At 39.7% G+C, this 23,391-nt stretch overlaps 2 protein-coding genes across 4 annotated transcripts in view; one reads left to right on the forward strand and one right to left on the reverse strand.

Moving 5' to 3' along the window:
• The window catches only part of SRPK2 (SRSF protein kinase 2), a 151,476-nt gene extending 148,895 nt beyond the window's left edge, over positions 1-2,581 (forward strand). For all 3 annotated transcript variants that reach the window (XM_050898801.1, XM_050898810.1, XM_050898817.1), the window contains one exon: positions 931-2,581. In XM_050898801.1, coding sequence (XP_050754758.1) covers positions 931-1,115 — 185 coding nt within the window. In that variant the 3' untranslated portion in view covers positions 1,116-2,581. The remainder of the gene's footprint in view (positions 1-930) is intronic.
• A 2,017-nt stretch (positions 2,582-4,598) lies between these two features.
• KMT2E (lysine methyltransferase 2E (inactive)) overlaps positions 4,599-23,391 on the reverse strand; it is a 61,423-nt gene continuing 42,630 nt past the window's right edge. The window contains 14 exon segments of the mRNA XM_050912117.1: positions 4,599-6,886; positions 7,798-7,889; positions 8,048-8,167; positions 8,269-8,357; positions 10,378-10,679; positions 12,778-13,341; positions 14,940-14,996; positions 15,147-15,400; positions 16,193-16,337; positions 16,514-16,768; positions 18,692-19,000; positions 20,019-20,183; positions 22,093-22,178; positions 22,181-22,190. Coding sequence (XP_050768074.1) covers positions 5,372-6,886; positions 7,798-7,889; positions 8,048-8,167; positions 8,269-8,357; positions 10,378-10,679; positions 12,778-13,341; positions 14,940-14,996; positions 15,147-15,400; positions 16,193-16,337; positions 16,514-16,768; positions 18,692-19,000; positions 20,019-20,183; positions 22,093-22,178; positions 22,181-22,190 — 3,963 coding nt within the window. The 3' untranslated portion in view covers positions 4,599-5,371.

Below are 23,391 nucleotides of genomic sequence, written 5' to 3' on the forward strand. Positions count from 1 at the left end.
CAGGGGACATGGCAGAATCACCACAGGGGTCTCTGAAGCGCTTTTTGTAGCGTCACATGGAGACTGTCTGGCTCAGATATACACCTGGGAAGAAGGGAGATGGCAATGGAGGAGGGAGGGAACAGCCAGAAGAGTCTTTCTTCCCCATCATGCCGGATGACCTGTGGACAGACCTGATAATGTTGCTGGTTTGAATGGCGGAAGGGTTCTCGCCTCCTTCGTTTGTTTTGGTCTGAAACATGTTGCCAGGTTGGCTGTTGTATGCCCCCCCTTTGATGGACCTCAAATCCTGCAGCTGCTGTGCCACCGCTTGTGTTGGTGGTTGGTTGAAGGATATGTAGGCAGCAGCAGGTGCTTGCTTCTCAGGAGGGATTCAGACCAAGCCTCTTGGGGGTCTTTGCCTGGGAGATGGAGCGGAATCTCCAAACCTCTGTGCTTGGCTTGGTTTGGAATGAATCGCTGCTCTGCTGCGTTGTCGGCAAATGCCACGTAGCGAGGCAGTGACCTGTGTTGCCAAGACCTCCATCTTGGGGTTGGAGCAGTTTTTGTAAAATGTGGGTTCGTTGGCTGATTAAGAAGGGAAGGCCTGCGGTGTTCTTTGCCCACGGCGTGAGCATGCGTCTGAACGAGTGCCTTTGTGTGCGGGAGACAGAATGAAGACAGCAGGAAAAATCAGAAATGATGCGTACAGTGGAGTCCAGGTGTAACATACAGTTTGGTGTAGGAATGATTTCTTGGTTTTGACATCGGACATACTCATCTCCTTTGAGGACCTCAAGCAAGCTTGCCGTGTGCTGCCCTTCCTAAACAGTGATTCTCGGTCTGGTCAAGGTGCTGTGAATGCAGAGTGGGAGAAAAACAAAACGGGGATTAGTCGCTAACAGGGATAACGAGGTATTTTTCTAATGCCCATAATATTTCTGTTTGCAGGAGAACTCCGACACATTACCAAGCTGAAACCTTGGAGTCTTTTTGATGTGCTTGTGGAGAAGTATGGTTGGCCTCATGAAGATGCTGCACAGTTTACAGATTTCCTGATCCCCATGCTAGAAATGGTCCCAGAGAAACGTGCTTCAGCTGGAGAATGCCTTAGGCATCCGTGGCTGAATTCTTAGCAGAATCTCCCAGCTGTAAAAAAAAAGCCAGCAACCACTTTCCAATGCATCGGACCTAAACGGTGACTGTCACAAATTCTTTAGCAGGATCACACGTGAGCTGGCTTCAATCCTCAGACCTTTATTTTGCTTGAGGTACTGTTTGACATTTTGCTTTTTGTGCACTGTGTTCTTGGGGAAGGGTAGTCTTTTTGTCTTCAGCTAGTAGTTTACTCACCCACTTTCTTCAGAAAACACTTAACGTGTCTTTAAGCATTGTTTCTTGTGTTGTGTGGCATTCAGATGTCAGATTTTTGAACAAAGGAAACTTCCCCCCATGTGTTTTGGCAAGTTTTGTAACTATTTATGAAAAAAAAAATATTTTAGCTGATGCATATTATATAATTTACGAGCGTAAGAAATTTATCAAGTCAGAACTGAGTTACGGCGAGGAATTGTACAATTTTATCTTCTGGCAAAGGGACGTCATTCTTGTATTATAGTGTATGTAAATGCACCCTGTAAATGTTTATTGCCATTTAAATATGGGACTGGGGACTCAATTTCAGAGTAAAGCGACTAAGTTTTAGAGAGCTTTATAGCAAACCAATTGCATGTAGTGGACTTTAAACTGCTTTAAGGAATTGTGTAAACTTTCTATTCTGTAGCAGTTCCCGTTCATTGGATTTTAAACAAAGTGGCTCTGGTTTACAGGATTTCATTCCCTAAACGGCACTTTAAAGGAAGGCTAGACTTCTTTCTAATAAAGTATGCATTATCATTTAGCACTCCCTTTTAGAACTTTTGCCTATTTTAAGTGCTTTTAAGAAAAGAAAAATAGCAATTTCCCTTACAATGTGATAGTGAAGACATGGTACCATATGGTGTTGCCTTTTTATAAGCACTGTAAGTTGTACTATACCTTAAGAAAAAAAAAAAATTAAAAGTCGAGCATGAGAACCACTCTCTGTGTAGAATTACTGATCTTTTATAAAAAAAGTGTGTGCTTGGCATCAGTTAAGGAAGGATATAGCTGCAAATATTTACAGTGCAGTGGGTAAAACAATCCAAGAAGCAAGATCATGCTCATTCCATTCATAGCTTTACATGTTTCTAAAACAAATTGCACTAGCTTTATTCTTTCCCATAACTAGACATACGATTACCCGTTGTAAGTTGCACGCAACAATTACGTGTTTCCTAGGAAAAAAAAGCTGCATAGGCTGAAGCTTATAGGCAATACAGATTTTAGAATGTACAGTACGGAGGTGTGTTTTGGCCTCTTTTAGAAGTCAGTGGGATGAATGTAAGCTTACTTCTGATCTTCATGTAACTACGGTGCCACTTTTTTTCTTGACTTTGTCCATATGAAATTTATTCACATGCCTTTGCAATAACTAGATTGTGAGAAGGTAGCCCCATGCTGTAACAATAACCAGTTGTTTGAGGTGCTTGCAGTTGTCTAATTAAAGTGTTTTGTTTTTTCAGACAGTGTGATGGTCATTGGAATCTTTGCTAGCCATGACTCCAACTGTTTGTTTGCTAGAGGTCCGTGTCGCGGCGGGGGTGGGCGGGGGGCTGCTTTAGCCTGGCCAAAGCGAAAAGGAGCTTTCTGTGTTAATTTATAAAATACGTTACCTGGTGTAAATCGGAGCATCCTGAAGGGTGGTGTGGCACGAGGGGCCGTGTGTAAGCGGTTGCTAGGTGCAACGTGACAAAACCAAAAGAAGAGTTTCATACAAGGTGTTTAACTCCTACGAACAAGAGAACGCTTACCCCGTCCCCGATCGATAGGCCGGTGCAGCCACTCCTCCAAAAAGAAACTGCAAAGCCACCACAGAGCGTGCCGCGCACACGCCAGTCGGGAGAAACTCGTCCGCGTGCCGAGGCCCTGCCCAGCAGCTGGGTTTCAGGACTGCGTGCCTTCACCCTCCAGGCCCCGAGCGCTTCACGCTGGAACTGCTTTGAACGGCTGCAAGGACAACACTGGTGAGAAGGATGATGCCACAGTGGACTCCAGAGCCAGAGGTAAAAATTATGTTTGGCTTCGCACCTGGCCTAGCCACTTGTAGTGCCTAGTTGCTGCAACTAATTAGAAGCTTGTTCTTGAATACATAGAAGTACTAGCACTTGAATGAAGCGCCGGTTCAAACGCAAGCCAAGCAAGGTGAGTAACGGTACAGCGCCGGTGTACCTCTGCCCTTTCCTTGGCTGTCGCGATCCAACGGAACTCGGGGAACTTTGCACAGTACTAGTCCCGTTGTGCAACCCAGTCTGTCAGCTCCTTATGCTGCTCTAAGACCTCGCCACATACAGTGTGTATTTTACACTCTTGTATTTGAGATGATGCAATGACCTACGTCACGGAGGAATGGAAGGGGGTCGGGACAACCAGATTTGAATGTTGGGCTACAGAGGGTGATGCAGATTTTTTCACAATCGGTGTCTGAGCAGATGAATAGGGTGGGTTGGGTTTTTCTGCTGTTGACGGCCTAATCCTGTTCTACTTCATGCTAGTGCAAAACATAGCGTATTATTCCATACAATGTGTGTGTTGCATAGCCAGCAGTTGGTCAGGAAAGTATTTCTGGTGTACTATTTTTACTAGTAAGATCTTTGAATAACTAGAGGCAAATTAGAATTCAAAGTAGCCCCAATTTTTTTTCTACATGTTAAGAAGAATTACCAGCTTTTTTTCAGTGAGTAGGAACAGCCACTTCCCATCCTGTCCCACATCAGGTTTTCCTGCACACTGGGTTTCTGGAGCCATCGAGCACAGCTCTGTTACGTGATCAGAATTTAGAGCAGTCGCTGCCGAGATGCAAGGACAGTGTCACACACCAATTATGCAATAACGCTGCACCTGCTAAGTAAGTGCAACAGCACCATCTTCAGCAGCAGCAATAAACTACTTCCGTTAAAAACCCCAAAATACTGCCATTTAGTTTGTAACATTCCACACTCCACTTCAGCACCACTCACTCAACTCCCCTTGGATGAGAGGGAATCTCTGCAGTTGATGAGAGAGGCAGCATTACAAATAGTTGAGCTTACTTTCAAACTTTCTGGGAAGCCTGACAAGGTCTCAGTCCCCACCGTCTGCACCAACACAAGGTGCAGATCCACCACAGGAGGAAAACGGGAACGTACCACAGCGTGCAGGTGGTTCTGTGGTCAGAATAACATCTGAGACGACAGCTTTGGTGCACAGCGGTGCTGGTATGCAAGTACTCTGTGTAACCCATCGCTACCCACTGATTAACCTATTGGTAAACTGACACGAGACCCTGCTGTGCTTGGATTGGTTTTTCCTCACCTCTACACTCAGGAGGGGAAATAAACCCTGCTCCTACAGCCAGTGCCACATCTGTCTGTGCAACAAAGTGGAGCCACAGCTGGAAACTGCAGGGGAGCGAAGAGCCTGGCAGTGACCAGAGGGGGGGGTCTGTTTCACACACTAAAGGCCACTTCCCTGAAGACATACCACCCTTCCAGCACAAGTAGTTAAAACTGACATAATTGTGATTTATTAACATGAATTAAAATGCCCAACCAGTGCTGCAATGTGACAGTATATTAAAAAAAAAATTAAAGATCATATACTGTACTACTTTCACAAAGATCACACTTTTTTTCTGCAAAAGAGACTTATTATATACAATACTATATCAAATGAAAGAAGCTTTAAGCAATTTTACAAGCAAAAGAAATACAGTATTTACAGCACTCGTCAGAGACATTAGAAACAGTCTATACATTAAATTACAATTTCTGCAAATAACTGATGAAACAAAAAGCCATGTCCACACCGAAACTGTAAAAATTTGTATTGCATTGTTTTCTATCTCTATGCACACAAAGAACTGTTGACAGAAGAAAATGGGGGGAAAAAAAAAATTGTTAGTGCCATCACTTAGCCTGTGTACTTATTTAATTACATATGTATAAAAGTAATATAGAAAACATTCACTAAATGAATTTAACTGCAACAACAAAATTTTAAAGATTATGCAGCATCAAACCTACTGCCAGAAAAAACAGCTGGAATGTTCACTTACAAAATAAAAAGAAATACCTAATACTGGCTTAACAGCACATTTTCAGGAATTTTAAAAAGCAAAAAAAGGGAAAGAATACAATGAAAGAGCACTGGTGTTTGCTTTTATACAAAGTATCATGTACAAGCTTTAAAAAGTACCTTGAACAGGTACATATGAAATATACACAGTTTATATTACAGAACATTTTAAAAATGTTTAGAATTAAAGGGATCCATTTTAATGCCACCCTGAACCATGGTAATTGTTCTGAAAAGTGGGCGGCACCTGTGCTCTGTGAATGGGGATCTGTCCAGGCACCGGCGACGCCTGCTGCGGCCCCTGCACTCCGTGGGGAAGGGTTACAGAGCCAGGGTGAGGGCAGAACCCCGCAGCAGCAGGGGCTGCGATACTGTTTGGTCCTTGAGGTTGGATGTGAGGACCCTGACCGGGGAGCGGACAATGAGGTCCTGTTCCAGCAGGCTGATGTTGAGGTCCAGGTCCTAACGTTGTGTGATGTGGGGCTTGTGAGGAATAGGAGGACACGCCCGTGTGAGCGCTGGAAGGAAAATGGGGGGGTCCTTGATGAGATGGGTGGTGTAACCCTTGTGCTGATGCTGGGTGATGCCCCGAGCCTATAACGTTGGAGGGCGGGGGGGGAGGGGGAGGAGGCGCAGAGTTTACAACATGCTGGTGTTGTGCTTGCAAACCTTGGTGTCCAGTTGAAGGATGGGGAGGTTGGTGGTGGGGGAGAGGACCTGGTGGCGGAGGCGGCGGTGGCAAATGGTGACCAGCAGCTTGAGAATGGATGTGCGATCCAGGAGCTACTGCCACGGCGTGAACTGGACCGACGACGTGTGCTACAGAGTGCTGCTGATGAGTACTTTGCTGCTGTACAAGGTGAGGTCCTGGAGCAGGTGGTGGCGGAGGAGGAGGAGGAGCAGCAGACGCCGACGCCTGGTGATGAATACCGGGGTTCTGAGACGGCAAAAAATGCCCTGCGGTTACGTGGTGTCCCGGCACCGCTGGCTGACCCGCGGTGCCGGGAAGTGCTTGGTTTGGTCCAGATGAAAACACAGTCTGTTGGGGTATGCTGCCCTTCAGCTGACTGTAACTCTGAAAGTTTCCAGAGGGCTGCTGGCTTTGATAGTAAGTAGAAGAAGGGGGTGGGGGGGGCGGGGGAGGTGGTGCACTGCTGTTCAAATTTTGTTGGTTAAACTGGCTGTACGAAGCTGAAGATTGTCCTGAAGTTGTCTGAGTAAACAGGGGTCCGCTCGCCTGCTGCTGATTACTGGGCTGAAGGGTTGGTGCTGCCGGATAGAAGTTGCGGTGTGTTTCCCTCTGGGGCGTTCCAACTTGAGGTGACTGTGGATGATGAGGTCTGTACGGAGATCCCAACTGCTGTGAGTGAGGCTTTGGTGAAAGGTAACCGTGCTGCACAGGCGCGTGGGGGGTAGAGGACTTGGGAGGATTTTCTACGTGAGGTGAAGGGGGGCAATGCAGCTTCAAAGGTGCGGAGGGCAACTTCTGCGGATGGGAAAGTTGCTCGGCAGAACTGCGCAGATGTGATTGAGATGGATGATTTTTTGAAAGTGCGTGGACGTTGTTTGTCAGCTGTTTTTGTTGCAGCTCGGATTTTGGGAGATTCGCACATTCGGCCTCAGGTGCGCTAGCTGCAGTTTCCCAGTGCGAATCTGGTTTGGTGGGTGTTTTCCCAAGTGACTGCGTTGAAACTACAGGACTCGGTGAAGAGGGCTAGAATGAAAAGGAAGTCAGTCAGTGCAAAACATTCAAAATACTCAACTACGCCTGCGTTAGAATGAAAAGGAACTTCTCAGAATGTTGTTCTCCCCCTCGACGGTGAAAAAAGTGCTGAGGCACAGGATATATATTTGGTGTAAGAAAAACAGCAACAATAGAAAGCTTAAACTTAGCAAGACACTATTTTTAGCAAGCTTTTATCATTCTTCAAAGTCAAAGACGAGCAAGTGTCTTTTAAAGTAGTAACAAAAGTACGACCCATCAGGTCAAAGTCAGAATCTGTTATTTGTTAAAGTTCTAGATTTCTGAGTCTGAAAGCAGTAATTCCAGACAAGGCCATTTACAAAAATAAAGCCATTTTTAGAGTGATGTAACATTTTAGAACTGGCATAGTGCAAGTAGACTGAACAGTACAGCCTGAATTACTTCATTTAATACTACACAGGCAGCTACTCAACATCGTCCTCCATACCCGTGCCTCTACTGACAAACAGTGCCAAACCCCGACATGGCAAGAGCAAACTCCTGTTAAGGTACGAAGTACGTAAATCACGTTACTACTGTCAGTTCTGACTCCCAGTTCTTCAGCATTCACCCTGCAGAACTGCAGTGATGCTGAATCCACTGATACAGTCTCTTCTGTGTCTACAGAATGCAAGATCATATATAAATAGGTATAGCTACTGAAAGAACAGAACATAAACCAACTTTTTAGCCTGTATGGACTACCACAAATATTCTTACAAATGTTATTACAGGTTACATACATACACATTCATCTAAGTAGTAAATCACGAGATGAACTTTTTTTTTTTTTAAGATAAATCAGAGATGTATGTACATATTCGTATGCATATTATACAACATGCACAAACACATATGCGCCTGCATACACTGCGCATTACCTTGCTTGCTTTTGACGGACTCTTACAAGTCTTTTGTGAAGTATCTGGGGACGGACATTCAGAAGTAGGCTCTGGATTTTCAGGATCAGGTTCTACAGACATAAAGCAGAGATAAATATAAAAGTGGGAAAATCAAGTCTTCTGCAAAGATCGCTACGCACTTTGTATTTGACTTTAAAAGAGCTATTAAAGTTGTTGTAAGAGGCTATTCAATATGTCAAGTGTCATACAAGGTCATCTGCTTACTGACCTTCCATAAATTCAGTGAAAGAAGGGACCTTAAGCTGCAACTGGGAAATGAGATTTGAATGAGATGAAGGTGGAGACTGAACATGAGACGGTGAGCATGGGCTACAGGGTGATTCTCCCCCTACAGATGAAGCAGACCCAAACATAATATTAGAATGATTATGGACTACCATGGGGGAACTGGTTAGATTTATCTACCTTCGACATGATAAATCAACTCACCACTGTCCTTGTCTTTCCTATGATCACTGAGAAGTAAAGCTCTCTGGTAACTTCGTTCTCTCACTTGTTCCACAGAGGTTGATGCAGTCCTGGAAGAGAGAAGCACATTTTAAATTTAAGAGGATGTACTCCCACGGACCAAAATTAGGACAATGTATATGCAAATACTGGGTCAGAGAAAGTTTACAGTGTTGACTGCATGTAAGAGCCCAATAACTGGCTGCACATAAGGAATGTGATTTCTTATGTATCTTGTATCTATTTTCTCCCACTTTAAATATACCAATTTCCTGCAACCTTGTTACACTACAAAAACTGACAATTCCTCTTAATATGGAAACAACGTCTATAGATCTGTGGGGGTTTTCTTCTTTTGAACAGCTGAAAAGTCAAAAACTACACTTCAAAAAATAAAGGTTGCGGGTACTGCTTCATATTCTCCATTTGTAGAAAACTGTCTTCTTCCAAAGCTGGAAATAGTCTTTTTTTTTTTTTTTTTTTTTTTTTTAAGAATTTGCTCTTTAATAGTGGATCCATAGTTGTAAATACTGCACAGCTACAAAGATCTCTGTTTAAGCTTCTACATTTAACTTGCCAGATCGTGGGTATGAAATGACAGTCATATCTTCTCTCTTATCATCAATTACATCTGACAATCATAACCTGATCAAGAACAACATAAATGACAGCACTCTACAAAATTCAGTTTTTCTTTCAGGCAAGAACATACGGCATTACTCTACAATACTGTTATACTAAAATAACTTTCGGTGCTGTCTGCAGGATTACTGCAAAAGCTTACTAATAAATTCTTCCCTGTTTAGCCTGTTTCCACATTCTTTGCTTAAAAATATAGTACACTAGTTTCTGCATAGTGAACTTACAGCCCCTTTTCAGTGAAACTTTGAAGACTGCACTTAGGTTCTCCCTTCAGTTGGCTCTACAAAATCGTACTATTCTGGAATAGCTGGAGCATCTGAGCAGAAGGATGTTCAACTCCTCAGCCCATGTTCATCCCCAACACTGTTAGGCCTTCGCTACAGCATAAAGAACACCTGCAGGGTTTATTTGGTGCTAGTAACATTTTGGAGACAGCATCATCACAGTTAACCATTTACCTTACGGCTACCAAAAATGCAGTGGAAAATGTTGTGCAACATTTATACGGACTGAAGTCATTCTATCTCAGCCCCCTTCACACTGTATCTCTCCCCAGGATTTTTGGTTGTTGGAGTATCTGGCATGGCATCCAACAGAGCATACGGTCTGCGCACAGGGGAACTATTTAATGATCATGAACAACGATGCAAGTATCACCACACGCTCTCTACCTGAGCAGAAGGGACCGTCAGGCAGACTACATGCAGCCCTGCACATTGCACTTAAGCAACAGCAACCAGCACAAATGCATTCCAGCCAGGTGACTGAAAAACAGACTTCCTAAAGCCTTCTAGAAGCTTTTGCTAATCAATGCAGATTATTCTCCTGTTCCACCCTTCTTCCCTACAGTACTTTTGGAAAGGTTTTGAGATTTAACATGAAAAATACTCTCTTCAGCCCACAGGTGAAGCAGTGGAGATACAAGGACAGGAGCGCAGAGTCTGATTCTCAGCATGGCCTTGGCTCAAGTCTCTCACAGCCATTACAGCATCCTCTCCATCCTACTGCTGCTCTCTCCTCCACACACCTTTGCAAGCACACACAGCCCAACTTGTGCAATGGTGGAAGGAGCACGCCTACTCACCAATGCCATCATCTACAGATTTACAACTGTACTTTACCTACGCAATTTTATAATCTGCACAACTAGGCAACTTGTCTTGCTCAAACCAGTACCTATTTTGCTCTTAGAAAGTGAAAAAACAAAGCAGGATGAAAATAAGTTAACCAGTATCCTATGGGTAATTTTTCATATATTCTAATCTTTGAGCTATCTGATATATTTCTGAGGAAAGAGATAAGACAACTCTCTACTAATCTGAAAGAAGGGCTTCCAATCAGTAATCTGCAACTGCACCCTTACCAATGAAAACTAGATTTCAAATAGAAAAGACCTAGAATTAAGTAAATAATTCTTCAGCACTTGAGTCCTACAGTTTTGTGGCTTACCACTGAACTTCTGGTTCATTCTTCTCACTGGAAGAAGATTCCTTAATTGCACAGTTGTTGCCAATGTCTTCTGGAGCTGTATTATAAACAGTAGTTGGCAGTGGTAAAGGTAGGCTTGCAGCATTATCAGTTTGCTCCCCATTTTCACCACTGTTGTTATACCCATCATTAGCACCATTGTTACTACTTATATTTCCTCCACCAGCAGCATGAGGAGATACAGTAACCAGGGGGAAGTTTTCTGTCTTTGAGCCACTTTTTCTAGCTTCTCGTTGTCTCTTACGGTATTCTAATAAGGATACCTAGGGAGAAAACAAAACAAAACAAACATTAGAAGGGAAGTTTACTTGTTTCCTTTCTCATGGTGTCTATTAAATGTATTCTTCCAGTAAGACACACCACTTACTGGGTTCTAAAAGAAAATGGGGATAGATTAATTGAAGATATTTCACCACATCTGCAGTGAATTTACAGAGTACTGAGCTACTAATGACTGTTAAGGACAATGTGAAGAAAGAAAAAAAAAAAAGCTTCAGCCAAGAGAAGGAAGTATGCATTCTGCCTCAGGGAAGAAGCAGATGATGATGCAGGTCAGCAAAGGGTTTGCTGCTGCTGTCATATTGCTGGCTGAAGCTACAAGGGACTCTACAGTTTTTCCTGGAACTGCAGCATTAGTAAGAGTATACTGATACAGTAAAGCTAATTTTAAGAGATGTCACATCCTGCTCTCGGTCTGACTCCCTCCTATGAAAAACCCACCACGCTTCTGCTTCGCTCTACTGCACATATCAAAGGATTCTCTAAGCTCTTCATACATTTTCCTTAACATGCAGAATTCGCAACTTAAACTTTCATTCTTTTCCCAGTTTGACTTTGTCTTTACTGCACTCTAAAGGAGACTGATTAAGAACATATTTTAAAGCTAAATTCCAAGTAAAGTTTATTACCAAAACCAATCACACACGAAGGGAAAAGTGGTTTCTACTTTATATATATGTATATAAAATCACTACACAGAAGCTTCCATAGAGTAGAAAATCGTTTAAATGTTCAGTAAGTTACCTTCAGTGAAAAAAATAAATTTTCAAGTGTTTTCACTATGTATCTTCAGGATTTGAAGCAGAAAGCTGAAATACTGACCTTCAGACCTACTTTATTCAGTAATGACATTAGTTTGGTGGAAATGACATTTAATGTCTTTAAATCTTTTCTTCTAGTTATCAACAACCTACTCTGAACCATATAGCATCCAAAACAAGAAACTAAAGTGCAATAACGAAAAAAATTAACATTTAACTGGCTTAGTCATCAATAAAAGCAGACATCCATTTCTACACAGAGAGAAAAACCAAAGCAGCCTGCTTAGTTTGCAGTCCTAGGGTTTTTTGTTTGTTTGCTTTCAAATAGATCTATCCATTAAAGACTCATCTATATGTCCGGATAAGAACAGTTAAAAATATTTGGTTTTTCATAAAAGAACGTTTAGGTTAAGAACTGATCTTGCTTTCAAACAATTTGTGTTATTTCCACATCACGTGACTGGGATCCCTTGAAGAGTATTGTTTTAAAGAAAGCTTAAATGTTAAGAATGGATGAATCTATGCAGTGTGGCCACTATGTACAGGACCATATTGAAGTGGGATGAACTTGTCCAATGGTGAGAGAAAACAGAGAAGCAAATGCCTACAGAAGTGCTGAAATATGGAAAAACCTCCTTTAACAACTGCATAAGGACATTCATGTCTTCTGTGACCCTAGGGAAAGGCTTCTATTATTCTCCTACAAAATTCCTGAATTCTCACCTTCTCCTTAGCTGAGATTTCCCCCCCCCCCTTTCTGTAAAAAGCTGCAATTTTTTGTGCGTCCTTGGAAAGCCTAAAACCTATATAAGGAAATAAGGATTTCTGTGTAGATCTAACAGTGAAACCAAGATACCTTAAGCATATAAAAACTGGAATTTTAAAGTCTCAGTATCATAAATCTGCTAGTGCAATTTCTTGCAGTAATTCGTAACAAATGTTCACAGTATATGATCTCTTTGATGCTAGCATATATTCTGTATAGTAGAATATATATTCTATATATATTCTGTATAATAGGATATTGTAATACTTGGTGGCATAAGCAACCATTTTCAAACCTGAAAAGCAGGTATTTATTGAGCAATTCATTTAAGACTCATATGAAATAAAAGTGAATTTGTATCTATTACTTGGAAAAAATAAATTTACTAATGGGTGTATGCAGCTTTACTCTCTGCTCTTCATTATTTCTCCTGAATAATGTCTACTACATTGTAGTATCTATCAGTTGTTTTTTATTATATTATGGTTCTTTCTGTTACAGAAATATCATTAGCAGACTATTTAAGACAGACCAAATGATTCTTAAAATTATAACCTTTTTCTTTTGTGGAGGATTCTGGGGTGTGCAATTTCCATCCATCAAGTTGTCGTTATTGACAGTCCTTCCAAAGCCAGATGCAATTCCATCTTCTGAAGTACAAAAAACAGATGCTTCCATGAACATGCCTCTAGCATCGTCTTGAATCAGGCACTTTGACTCGCTTATTCTGAATCCACCTCCTACCTCCAACTGATGTGAAGGGGTCAAGTCCCTCAAATTAGAATTCATTGAGAAATTTACACCTGTCCTGTCGGGACTTTTTACCCATGAAGAATAAATTGTGCCCCGTCCACAATGAGCAGTTTCTAATTGGCTGTTTGAATCAGTCCTATCATGTGTGGGGGCTTCCAGGTTTTTATGCAGTGCACTTTGCTCAATTACTTCGAGTCCCAGCTGGAGGTCTGACACAGATTCCATTTCTCCAGTGCACTGCCGTGTGACATCAGTCCTATTCCTTGGACTGGAATATCCAATAGTCTTTATTTCTTGCAGGCCCATTTCTGTCAGGTTGGAATTTCTGAAAGAATTCAGTGCTAGAATCGATGCTCTGTCATATCCCTGCGTGAAGAAAAAGCATATCAACCATTTTTCCACACTCCAACAAAACTGCAACTATTCTGACATTCAGTTGTGCCTTTAGTGGGATTAAACGCCTTCCAGTACCATGAATTTATTTTTAAGAAACAGTTCTACAGCCAGACACTTATTTCTACTATTGCCATGTGTGAGGGAAAAGCATTTTAATAAAACGCACATTAACCAAAGTCAAAATAAACCCTAAATGCCAGGCTTTATTTACGACTGGCAAAGCAAGGGGAGGAGCTTCAACAGGACCAAGTCCCTGGCCAGGAAGTTACAAAGCACTTGCTTCAATTCAACATAAAAGGGATCCTCAGTGTCAAAACATTTATTACAAGGGAGGAAAGAAAAGAAGGGGGGGGGGGGAGGGGGATGACGACAGAGTAAAGCTTTTCTGAGACACTTTTGAATTTCGAGACAATATTAAAACCAGTATTCCGTAGAGGGGAAAAAAAAATTCTTAAGTTACAGAAACTTCTTTTGTACTTCTTAAAACTGTATTAACCATGAAAAACCCAGCACATATCCATGGCTGGAAGCAGCTTTTCTAAACGAACATGTTTTAAGGTTTTCATGAATCCTTTTTAAATTATTTGTATTACAAAGTGAGAGTTCCTAAGTAAAACTCCTCTTTTCGAGTCAGATAAACAAAATTCAATTACAATAGTTTAGAAGTAATTGTTAAATTTGGTCAACAGCTGTGGTTGTATGAGAAGTTTTGTGTATTTCAACATTTGTTAAGATTCTGACCTAAAACATATACATACACGTGCTTAACTCCCAGCAGGGGAGCGTATTTGGATCATTCATTTACACCACTCACCAGAAGTGAGAGTCTCCGTTAGTATAACCCGCTAAATCTTTTTATTGTTACTAATCTTTACCTATTCCTTTTAGGTGCCATTAAGTTTACCGTTCAACACCTTTACACGAACCGCGTAGTTACCACACGCAATTCGAGCTCCACGTCGCTGCGAAACGCTTCCCCGCTGCCCCGCGCGGGCAGAGGGGCCCCTGAGGAAGGTCTCGCGTTTGGGAGCCACGCTGCCCTCTAGCGGCCCGGCGGCCCCGGCCGCCGGCCTCCACCCCGCCGCGGGACGCTTCCACCCGCCAGGCTGGGAGTAGCCGGCACATTCCCACGGCACTGCTGCCCCCGAACCAACCCACCCAGACCCACTCGTCACCTTTCTGCTCTGCGCTCTCACTCTGAGCAGAATTCGCCCCAACACAAACAATTAAGAGATGCTGGGAACAAGGAGAAATGTTAATTTAAATCTAATTACAGCCTGAAAAGCACCAATGCTGTTTTTCTGTTCTTATCTGTAAATTGCAGTAGTTACTCCTTTCCATGACAGCCATCAGTGATACAGAAAAAGAGGAGACTGAAACCAGTTTAAAATGGAAAATGAAACAGGTAAAGTGGAAATATACAGTAATAAGCAAATAAAACCTGTAGGGTAGCTACCCTTTACATTCCAGGAAACTTGCAATGGCTGGTGAAAAGCATTTACTAAGAACGGTGCAGCCAGACAGGTGAAATCAAGATACCATTTGCAGTTTTTGGCAAATATCCGTACCTCTTGACTGTAAGCTCGCCTTTTTACTTCTGGGGAACTGTCAGGTGAGGAAATATTCTAGATAAATAAGAAGAAATTGCAAGTCAATTTCTTTTTTAGCCTGGAGAAATATAAAACACTCCCTTGTAGAAGGAGTACAAATACTGATTTGCACTAGAATGTCTAAACACATTCTCTGAACACACCGAAATTCATTACAAATCTTACCTCAAAGTGCATGGTACTTCCATGTATACATGGAGTTACAGGGGTAACTGGCGAATATATGGGTTTGTAACCATTTCTACAAGCTTCATCTTCTGTTTTTACCCGAGGAGGAGTAGCGAACAATGGTGGCTCGGAGGCAGTGATGTCAGCATGAGTTGGTGTGGCATACGGAGAAGGAGTGGGTGTGGAGGTTTCTGAGAATGCAGACTCCAATAGCTGATACAGTCTTCGTTTCTTTAGTGGTGTGGTTAGATCTGTGTGTTAAAATTAGAAAAAAGCTAGAACAGATCTAGATATAGTAATCACTTAAACAACTGTAAGTACTTGATGTAATGAAATTACGAACTCCGCATTAAAAAAATTAGTAAGATTACAAAAAATCTCTTAAGGGCAGGCTTCCTGAAAGATGAACTCTTCACAGCCTACAGACTTCCTGAAAAATAAACTCTTAACAGCCTACAGATATATCAGTAACTGAAATTTGTGTGCTCCGATGATGGGAAGAACTGTCTATATTTCCAGAAAAGGGAAAGTCACTGTCTATGCATTTTTAAGACCGTTCAGCTAAAAAGTGGAAATTCCAAGTTCAGGACTGTACACCGGAATCATGTGATACGCTCCATATCCTTATGGAAGTGTGTTCAGTTTTTAGCATGTTCCTGTTTTTTATTAAGCCTACAAGATTACACAGCTTCTCCCCTGTGTGCAACACAGGCCCACTGAATTTAAAAGGAGTTCTGAATATATAGAACAGCATGGAAAATGAATTTATAATCTAACCTCTTAATACTCATAGTCAAAACATTAGTCTTTTGTTGACTGTAAACACTAGGAGATACAGCAGTTACTTACCTAGTATCAACTATACATTAAAGGGGGAAAAAATCCCAACCACTATGCAACTAAGCATTTCTTTCAAAGACAGTATCAGGAAACAGTGCAAATAATGCTGGAATTTTCATTAACTCATCACTTTAAAAAACACGGTCCTCCACATTTAACTACTTTGACATAGCACTTATGTACTGTATTAGTAAAAACTTCACCTGTTAAGGAACAGCTGTCATTCAGTAATAAAGGACTTTTATTTTCACCATTGATGGCTGGACTTCTAGATCTCTCCTGCAATGGTGAATTAAATCTATCAATCATTGTTGAATTTTCTTCTTCCAAAGCCTGCTTCAACCAACGCTGTAATAGAACAAGTTCAAATCAGTGACTTAACAATTTAATGACAAACGTTTCAAAACACATTACACATGACAGAATTGGTTTGCCAACCAGCTTTTTTCTGCCTGAATTTGTGCTAGCAAATAAAGACTGATACTTAACATGGGATGGGGAACCATAATGAAGGGAAGCATTACCTTCTTACAAGAGCCAGTAATGTTTTCCACAGGTTCTTTTTTCCTCCTCTTTTCTGAAAGGAATGGTGAAGTAAAACGAATATAGTGCTTTGGAGTTGAATATACATGTGGACTGTAAGCGAGACCTGGTAAAGAATTCAGTTGAGTAGCCAGAACTTCAGGGTCGGTAGTTATGCGTAGAGGTCTTTCTGATAGATTATCTGTAGGCTTCCCTGTTTTATCACTCTTTTCACTTAACCATTCACTGACCAAGTGCTAAACAGAGAGAGGGGAAAAAAAAAAAAAAAAAAAAAAAAAAAATCAGTGTTTTATGAGTGTTTTTATCAGTGGCTTTTAGAAATTTTTTAGTCTAATTATTCACCTAGTCAACTGTTACACAAACCAGAAACAGCTAGTTTCCAGGCTGCAAGTTTAAGAATACACAGGGCAAGAATGAGGACAGTTTTAGTGAAATAATGGGAACAGCAGAAGGAATCAGTACAGATTTGCTCTACATACCAAAGTTTTGGGGGTTTTGCTTTTTGCGGTTTTGTTTTGTGGGTTTTTTTTTGTAAACTAACATTTAGTTCTTTTGTATTTAATTCTCACTGAACATACTATAGAAGTGCCCAGATCAACCGTACTTATGATGTGAATTGCAAGACAAATTTTAAAGTTGTGCCTGAGCACCTAAGCTGAGGGGAAGTAGCGTAACATTAATAGAACAAATTTAAGTAAACTCCTCATCAGATTTCCGTACCGTCAGGACTGTGCTTCAGTCAATATGTCAGGCAAACGCCTTGAACATTCTTCACTGTTGTAGTTGTATTAAATTACAACACATTTACTAAGGCACGCTTGTCAAAAAAGGGTATTCTTTCCTAGCTCGTTCAGTGTTTTTAAAAACGTGCCAGTGGATTTTAGTTCCTATTCACACATAAACTAACCTCCTGAATTTTACAATGGTTCAGCAAGGTTAAGGGCATGCAAAAATAGCACATTAAATATTAATATGATATTAAGGCTTTAACACAGATTATCACAATATATTTAAGTTGCTTGTCTTTTACAAACCTATTTATATTTATTAATTCATTTTTAAAGCAGGACTTTCTCCTCACTTAGGGTACACTGGGTACAATGCAATGAGACATTTCACAGACGTTTATCCTTAATACTATGAAACAGCAAAAAAGTGCAGTAAAATTCAGACTTCAGATACCTTCCTTTTTTGCTATGCAACATGCAAAAAAGGAAGAAAGATTCTAGTCTCCCCTGACAAGAATTTAATAGTGATGCAATAAGTAGTGTTACAGGATGACTCACGTGCCTTTTAAAAAAAAAAAATATATACAGAAGTATGTTTGGGGGTTTAAGATAAAACCATCTTGTCAAATGAACAGTAACAATTTCAAGAAGTCTCAACCTACAACTTCCTCCCCTTTCCCCTCCACTGAATAAAATTTTTAGAAGAACTTGTAAAGCATACTGAAAAAAAAAGTAACTTTTTAATGCAGTCTATAGAATTTTAAAGCAGAAAGTTTTACTGCTTTATTCACACTTGCAGATTTAAGATTTTTTCAAGTGTCTTTAAATAGTGTGGCATTTCTTCAAACTTTTTGCAATGCAGTCCAATAAAAAGTTTAAAAACAAAGCACTAAAGAGTGAAGAATCTTCCCTCCAAACATGCACATGAATTTTGAGTGTTTAAATCCATTCACTTCCAAACAGACATCTCAGAAGTACTAGAAGTTAATGGTTTCCTTCGAGATACTCTGTTTGCTACCATTAAAATACCTTCTAAAGCATATGATGAACAAAGGAAGGAAAGGCAACTTTTCTTTTTTTTTTTTTCTCTCCTTTTAAATTAACAGCTTTAATTATGTTTTGGTTATGTATATTACTTCAGCCCATTGAGAAAGTACTTCCCTTAGAAAAATATTTGTTCCAAAATTGTTCTGAAAGATGTATTTTCGAAGTCTCTTAAAATCCAAAATAACTTCTACCAATGGATGTTACACATACCTTTTTTTAATTGATTACCAGTGAGTGGCTATGTAATGGTGATTTTTAAAGAAAGGAGTCAACATTTAAAAAAAAAAAAAATCTATATATAGTTGCATACTGATGCAGCATTCTGTAGTTTTTTAAAATTCTGTTAAAGTCCATCCTCTTCTCCCCATCCCTTAAGAGACATACCTTCTTTGTTTTAGGATACTTAGTAGCGCATTTATTAAGTGCTGGAGCTTCCGTTTCAGTAACCATTTCTGTAACAACAGTTTCTGTTTCAGGCTCAGCTACCAGTGCAGCATTCTCTGTTTCATTATGTTGTGAAGTTACTTCCACATCAGGAGAAGATGGCTGGATATCTGAACACATGCTGACGGTTCTGTGTCGTCTACGTTGTTGTCCAATGTGAGTTCTACTCCGTGAGAAGCTTTTTCTCTGTTTAGCTCTATTAACTTTGGCTGGGGTAGGCTTCGTGGCAGTTTCTTCTTTTGCTGGTTCCTGGTACAAAATAAAAGTCTAGTAAACAGATGCCGCACACATGTAAAGCTGTATCTCTTTCTTAAAAGAAAACATCAGTTCCCCCTTCCTTTACAGGTCCAAAAAGCCTCTATCTCATTTTTGTTGTTAGAACTAAAATACTTCAGAGATAATATTTCTATCCTTCTTCAAGGCAAACTACAAGATGTCCTGTATTTTCCTCCCAAGCACCTGCTATATCATTGGCAGAGTATTCACGCACACCGGTCACTGGTCAGATCACCACAGATTTGTGTAAGAACTGCTGTACCACATTCATTCATCCATAAGATAGAAATCAGCTGCTTACATCATGATGTCTTTCAGTCCAATATCCTTTTTGTAATTTGTAGTTTACTAAGTGTTTGGCATTATCACAAAAGGTACTTAGCAGCATGCTGACAGAAATTATCCAGGGAAACAACCTGAACTGAGAATCTGTTGGAGTATTTGCAAGGTAAGAAGCATACTAGCATCCAGCAACAACAGAGTAAAAAATTGTTTATGAAACATTAAGTATCATCTGCAAGAACTCTGAACAAACGACACCTTAATAATTCCTTTCCTTTAAAAGAAAAGAAAGGATTATAATCTGTTCCTGAATAACTCATTGAAGAAGGAAGTTGTTCTCCACTGGTTATACAGGGTGCCTAAGGAAAGCCACCTCCTGTGGCTAAAGTCAGCATCGGTAAACACCACCTATCCTGAACTTCAAAGACAGACTGAATTATACAGCTGGTGGGTGGGTGTGTACATTTGCACAAACTAATGTAACTGAAATGCCTTATAAAAGATTTCTATACATATTTTCTTGAAAAAAATCAGGAGCTAATGTAATAGAATGGCAAAGAACTATATAGATTTTGGACAAATATATTTAAGTTCAGGGAAAAAAAAAAAAAAAAAGTATTTCATACATCTTAAAGTGCAGCTTGACATCCAAACCGATAATATATGCCATGTTAAAAGCTAGCTTTAAAATAAAGTTCCAGATAACCACCTGAATAAATTCAGCATCATTGAGAATCTGTGCTTCCTTGCATTCTGATTTAACCTCAGTTTTTGCTGTGCTGATTCTTTCCAAAGCCTGTTCTCTTCTTTTTTCTCTTTTTTCTAGTCTGGCAAAAGCTTGCAGGATAGCTTCCATTTTCCGTTCTTCTCTTGTCTGATGGATATAATAATAATCATGATCAAGTTTCAGTCATAATCTTTTGCACATGTAAATAATTTTTTTTTTTTTAAGTACTTCAGAACATGTTCAGTGTATATTGACATGGAGATCAATTTCAGCAGCTCAGAGGAAAGGGAGATGTTACAATGACTGCAATTATTACAGATCTCTGAAGAAAGGCCTGCATTCATAGCAACCCTGACAAATAAGAAGAGAGTCCTGCTTTGGATTTAAGAACTTGCTAAAAAACAGTTATTTACTCGTAAATCACTGGCCTATAAGCATAAAAAGAACACACAGCTCTAAGCCACTTACTTGCATGTATAGTATTTAAAAACAGTGTAACACTAATGACCAGAAAGATATGAAATACTAATACATGCATGAAACAACAACAGAAAGCTCCAATACCCACTGACCCAATTTTCTAAGTGTCACAAACTACATCAAACCAGACAATCAACATCCAAGAATCACTATTGCAAAATAAAATAACATGAGGTCACACAGAGAGGCTAAATTTTCTGTCTATCTGTAATTCAGGTCCTAGTGCTGTACAGAGGCAGATCCCTTCATCTGCACAGCGCTCTGCTTAAGACAATACAGAGATGGCAGAATTGGGGGCTTCTATTACAAACTTTATTTATTTTTTTAATAAATGCATGCAGTTCAACAGTGCACTGATAGCAACAACGTATTTATACCAAAGAAAGAATACGTGCAAATATATTGCTCATATGAGTGAATGAGGAACTCAATTTTGTTTTGCCACTGAACCTGCCTCTGTTTGCTTGGTAAAATACAGGCAAACTTGCAGTTATTTGCAATCCTCATAATGGAGCTAGAGTAATAATTACATCTTTAACTACTACAGCAACTCTGCTGTAACCAAGTTTCACAGAGAGCTTTGCTTTAGTAAGAATACAAATGTAAAGTGTCAAAAAAAAAAAAAAAAAAAAAAGACAAGCCAGCACATCCTCTGGAGCAAAACCAATACATCCAACAGTGTTTGATGAGAATCATTCCTCAAAAGAATGCAAGACACTGTTGTATGTTAATATTAGAGCTTATGCTGTCATTCTTCAGGTTGCGTATCAAAATATACATTTTACTTGAGCAGATTTTCCTTTCTAATGTCTAATAAGCACAGGTCTCATCAATTTTGCTACTGACAGTTGTAGGAAATATTGACCAAAAGGAATGTATGCCCCATCCCCTTTTTACTTTTTTTTAAGGTCTGGGCAGATGCTGACAGTTTTGGTGCCACCTTGAACTCCACTTATCAGAAGTTCTGTGAGCACAAACAATAAAATGAAAGTTCCAAATATTAGTATTTCATTATACAACTTGGCCAAGACTGTGATTTTCATTATACAACTTGGCCAGGATTGTGATTTAACTAGTAATTTCAAGTATCTCACATTTTGAATGCCTAACAAAAAAAGCACATTTCAAAATACCAATTTTTGTAACACTGTTCTACCAACCTCTGAAAATTAGGATTTCTGAGGCTTTATAAGTTGGGAACTCAAAAAAATAATTAGTCAGGTAAAAACCCTGACTTCCAATACTATCTATAAAATGGCCATTACAAATAACAAGCAATAATAAAGAGTAAAGAAAATAAAATCCAGATGATTTCTACAATGTCTTCTTTAAAGGCAATAAAAAAATTATATAGCTTGAAGATAAAAGCAGGTTTTTGTCAGAAAGCAATGATCAAGCCAGATGAAATGCTCTCAAGTAGCAAGCCTTGCATTTTAAGTTGAACTTCATGTAAGGGTCTGACTTCTTACACACTCAGATTCTACAAGCCTAGAAAAAGGCAGCAATTAGCATGGGAAGAGCAGGTGTCACTAAGCCTTAGTGACAACTTTAGGCAACTACTTGCTTCCCGACTTACCATCTTCCTTTTCCTTTCTGCAATCTGCTCCTCTGATTCCATTTCTACTTCATTGCTAATGGGAGTTTTTTCTTCTATATCATCATAAAATCTGGCTCCTGAAAGATGGAAATGACTGCTTTACAGAAGCTCTACTACTCTTGCAAACTAGGGAAAACTAAAAGCTACACAGAACTAAGAATCCTCAGATCACTACACCAAAAGTAACCAAGCCAATAAATCAAGACAAAAATATAAAAAATACTAATATCCACTTGTACCTTTGTATAAACCTGTAAATATGATCACCTGACTAGATCTTTTCCATTCTGGGTTTAGACACATCTGTATTTTTCTTTAGCATTCTGATCTTATTGAAATTTTGGGGTTCCATCCCCACTCCCCCACCCCACCAACCAAAAAAAAAAAAAAATCAGAATTAAACCTCCAAACCAACAGAAACTTTTGAGCACTAACAGCGGCCACTGATCTAGCCACTTCATAATCAATTAAAGAATTAAGAACTTTACATTACACACCCATTAAAAAAAAAGAAAACCATTAGTTTTAGTGAAATAGAATGAATGTCAAAGGAGATGTTAACAAACAAGTACATAGTTCTTCTCAGCTCAAAAGCATATTCTAAAGTCACATTTTCCATTTAAACTCTCAGTATCGAATCTAATGACACTGCCATACCATAAGGAAACACAAGAGTTAGCTAACTAATAATGGTTTTCTGTTTTGAAAAAAAAAAAAACCAACCAACGATGAAACAGTGACTTTGAAAAGAGTTAAGTGTTCACTAGTCCTATATGCAATTTCACTTTTACATAAAGGACTAGACAAAGGTTTTTTTAACATTTGTCTTAAAAGTACATTTACATTTTCCCCATACGTTTTCTTTACCTAGCATTATATATTTCACCCCAGGAAAAGAGCTATTAATTGACTGGCTTCTATGTTTAGATGCATGTTTTAACAGCTTTATTCTTCTCACAACTCCTACTGTTTTAAGTTCAGTTTTGAAAAATAATACAAGTTCTCCTGTGACTTTTCTATATAAGCACTGTATATTACGTTAAAAGCTCAGGAGAAGGTTCCAAACACCAGTTATCACTTGTTAAAAACAAAACATAGAGAAACAAAAAAATCACTTAGGATGAGAAAGTTTAAATGTTGCCTCTCTGGAGATCATAATTTGTAACAGTCACATGCCATGCCTTCTGGACTTGCAAGCATTTTTAAGCTATTCAGCTACTAAAACCCCAGAACAATTTGATCGTCTTATGAAAACTGCGGGTCAATATGCTCATTTTT

The sequence above is a fragment of the Gymnogyps californianus genome, chromosome 1, assembly GCF_018139145.2.
Source record: "Gymnogyps californianus isolate 813 chromosome 1, ASM1813914v2, whole genome shotgun sequence".
NCBI classification, from domain to species: domain Eukaryota; kingdom Metazoa; phylum Chordata; class Aves; order Accipitriformes; family Cathartidae; genus Gymnogyps; species Gymnogyps californianus.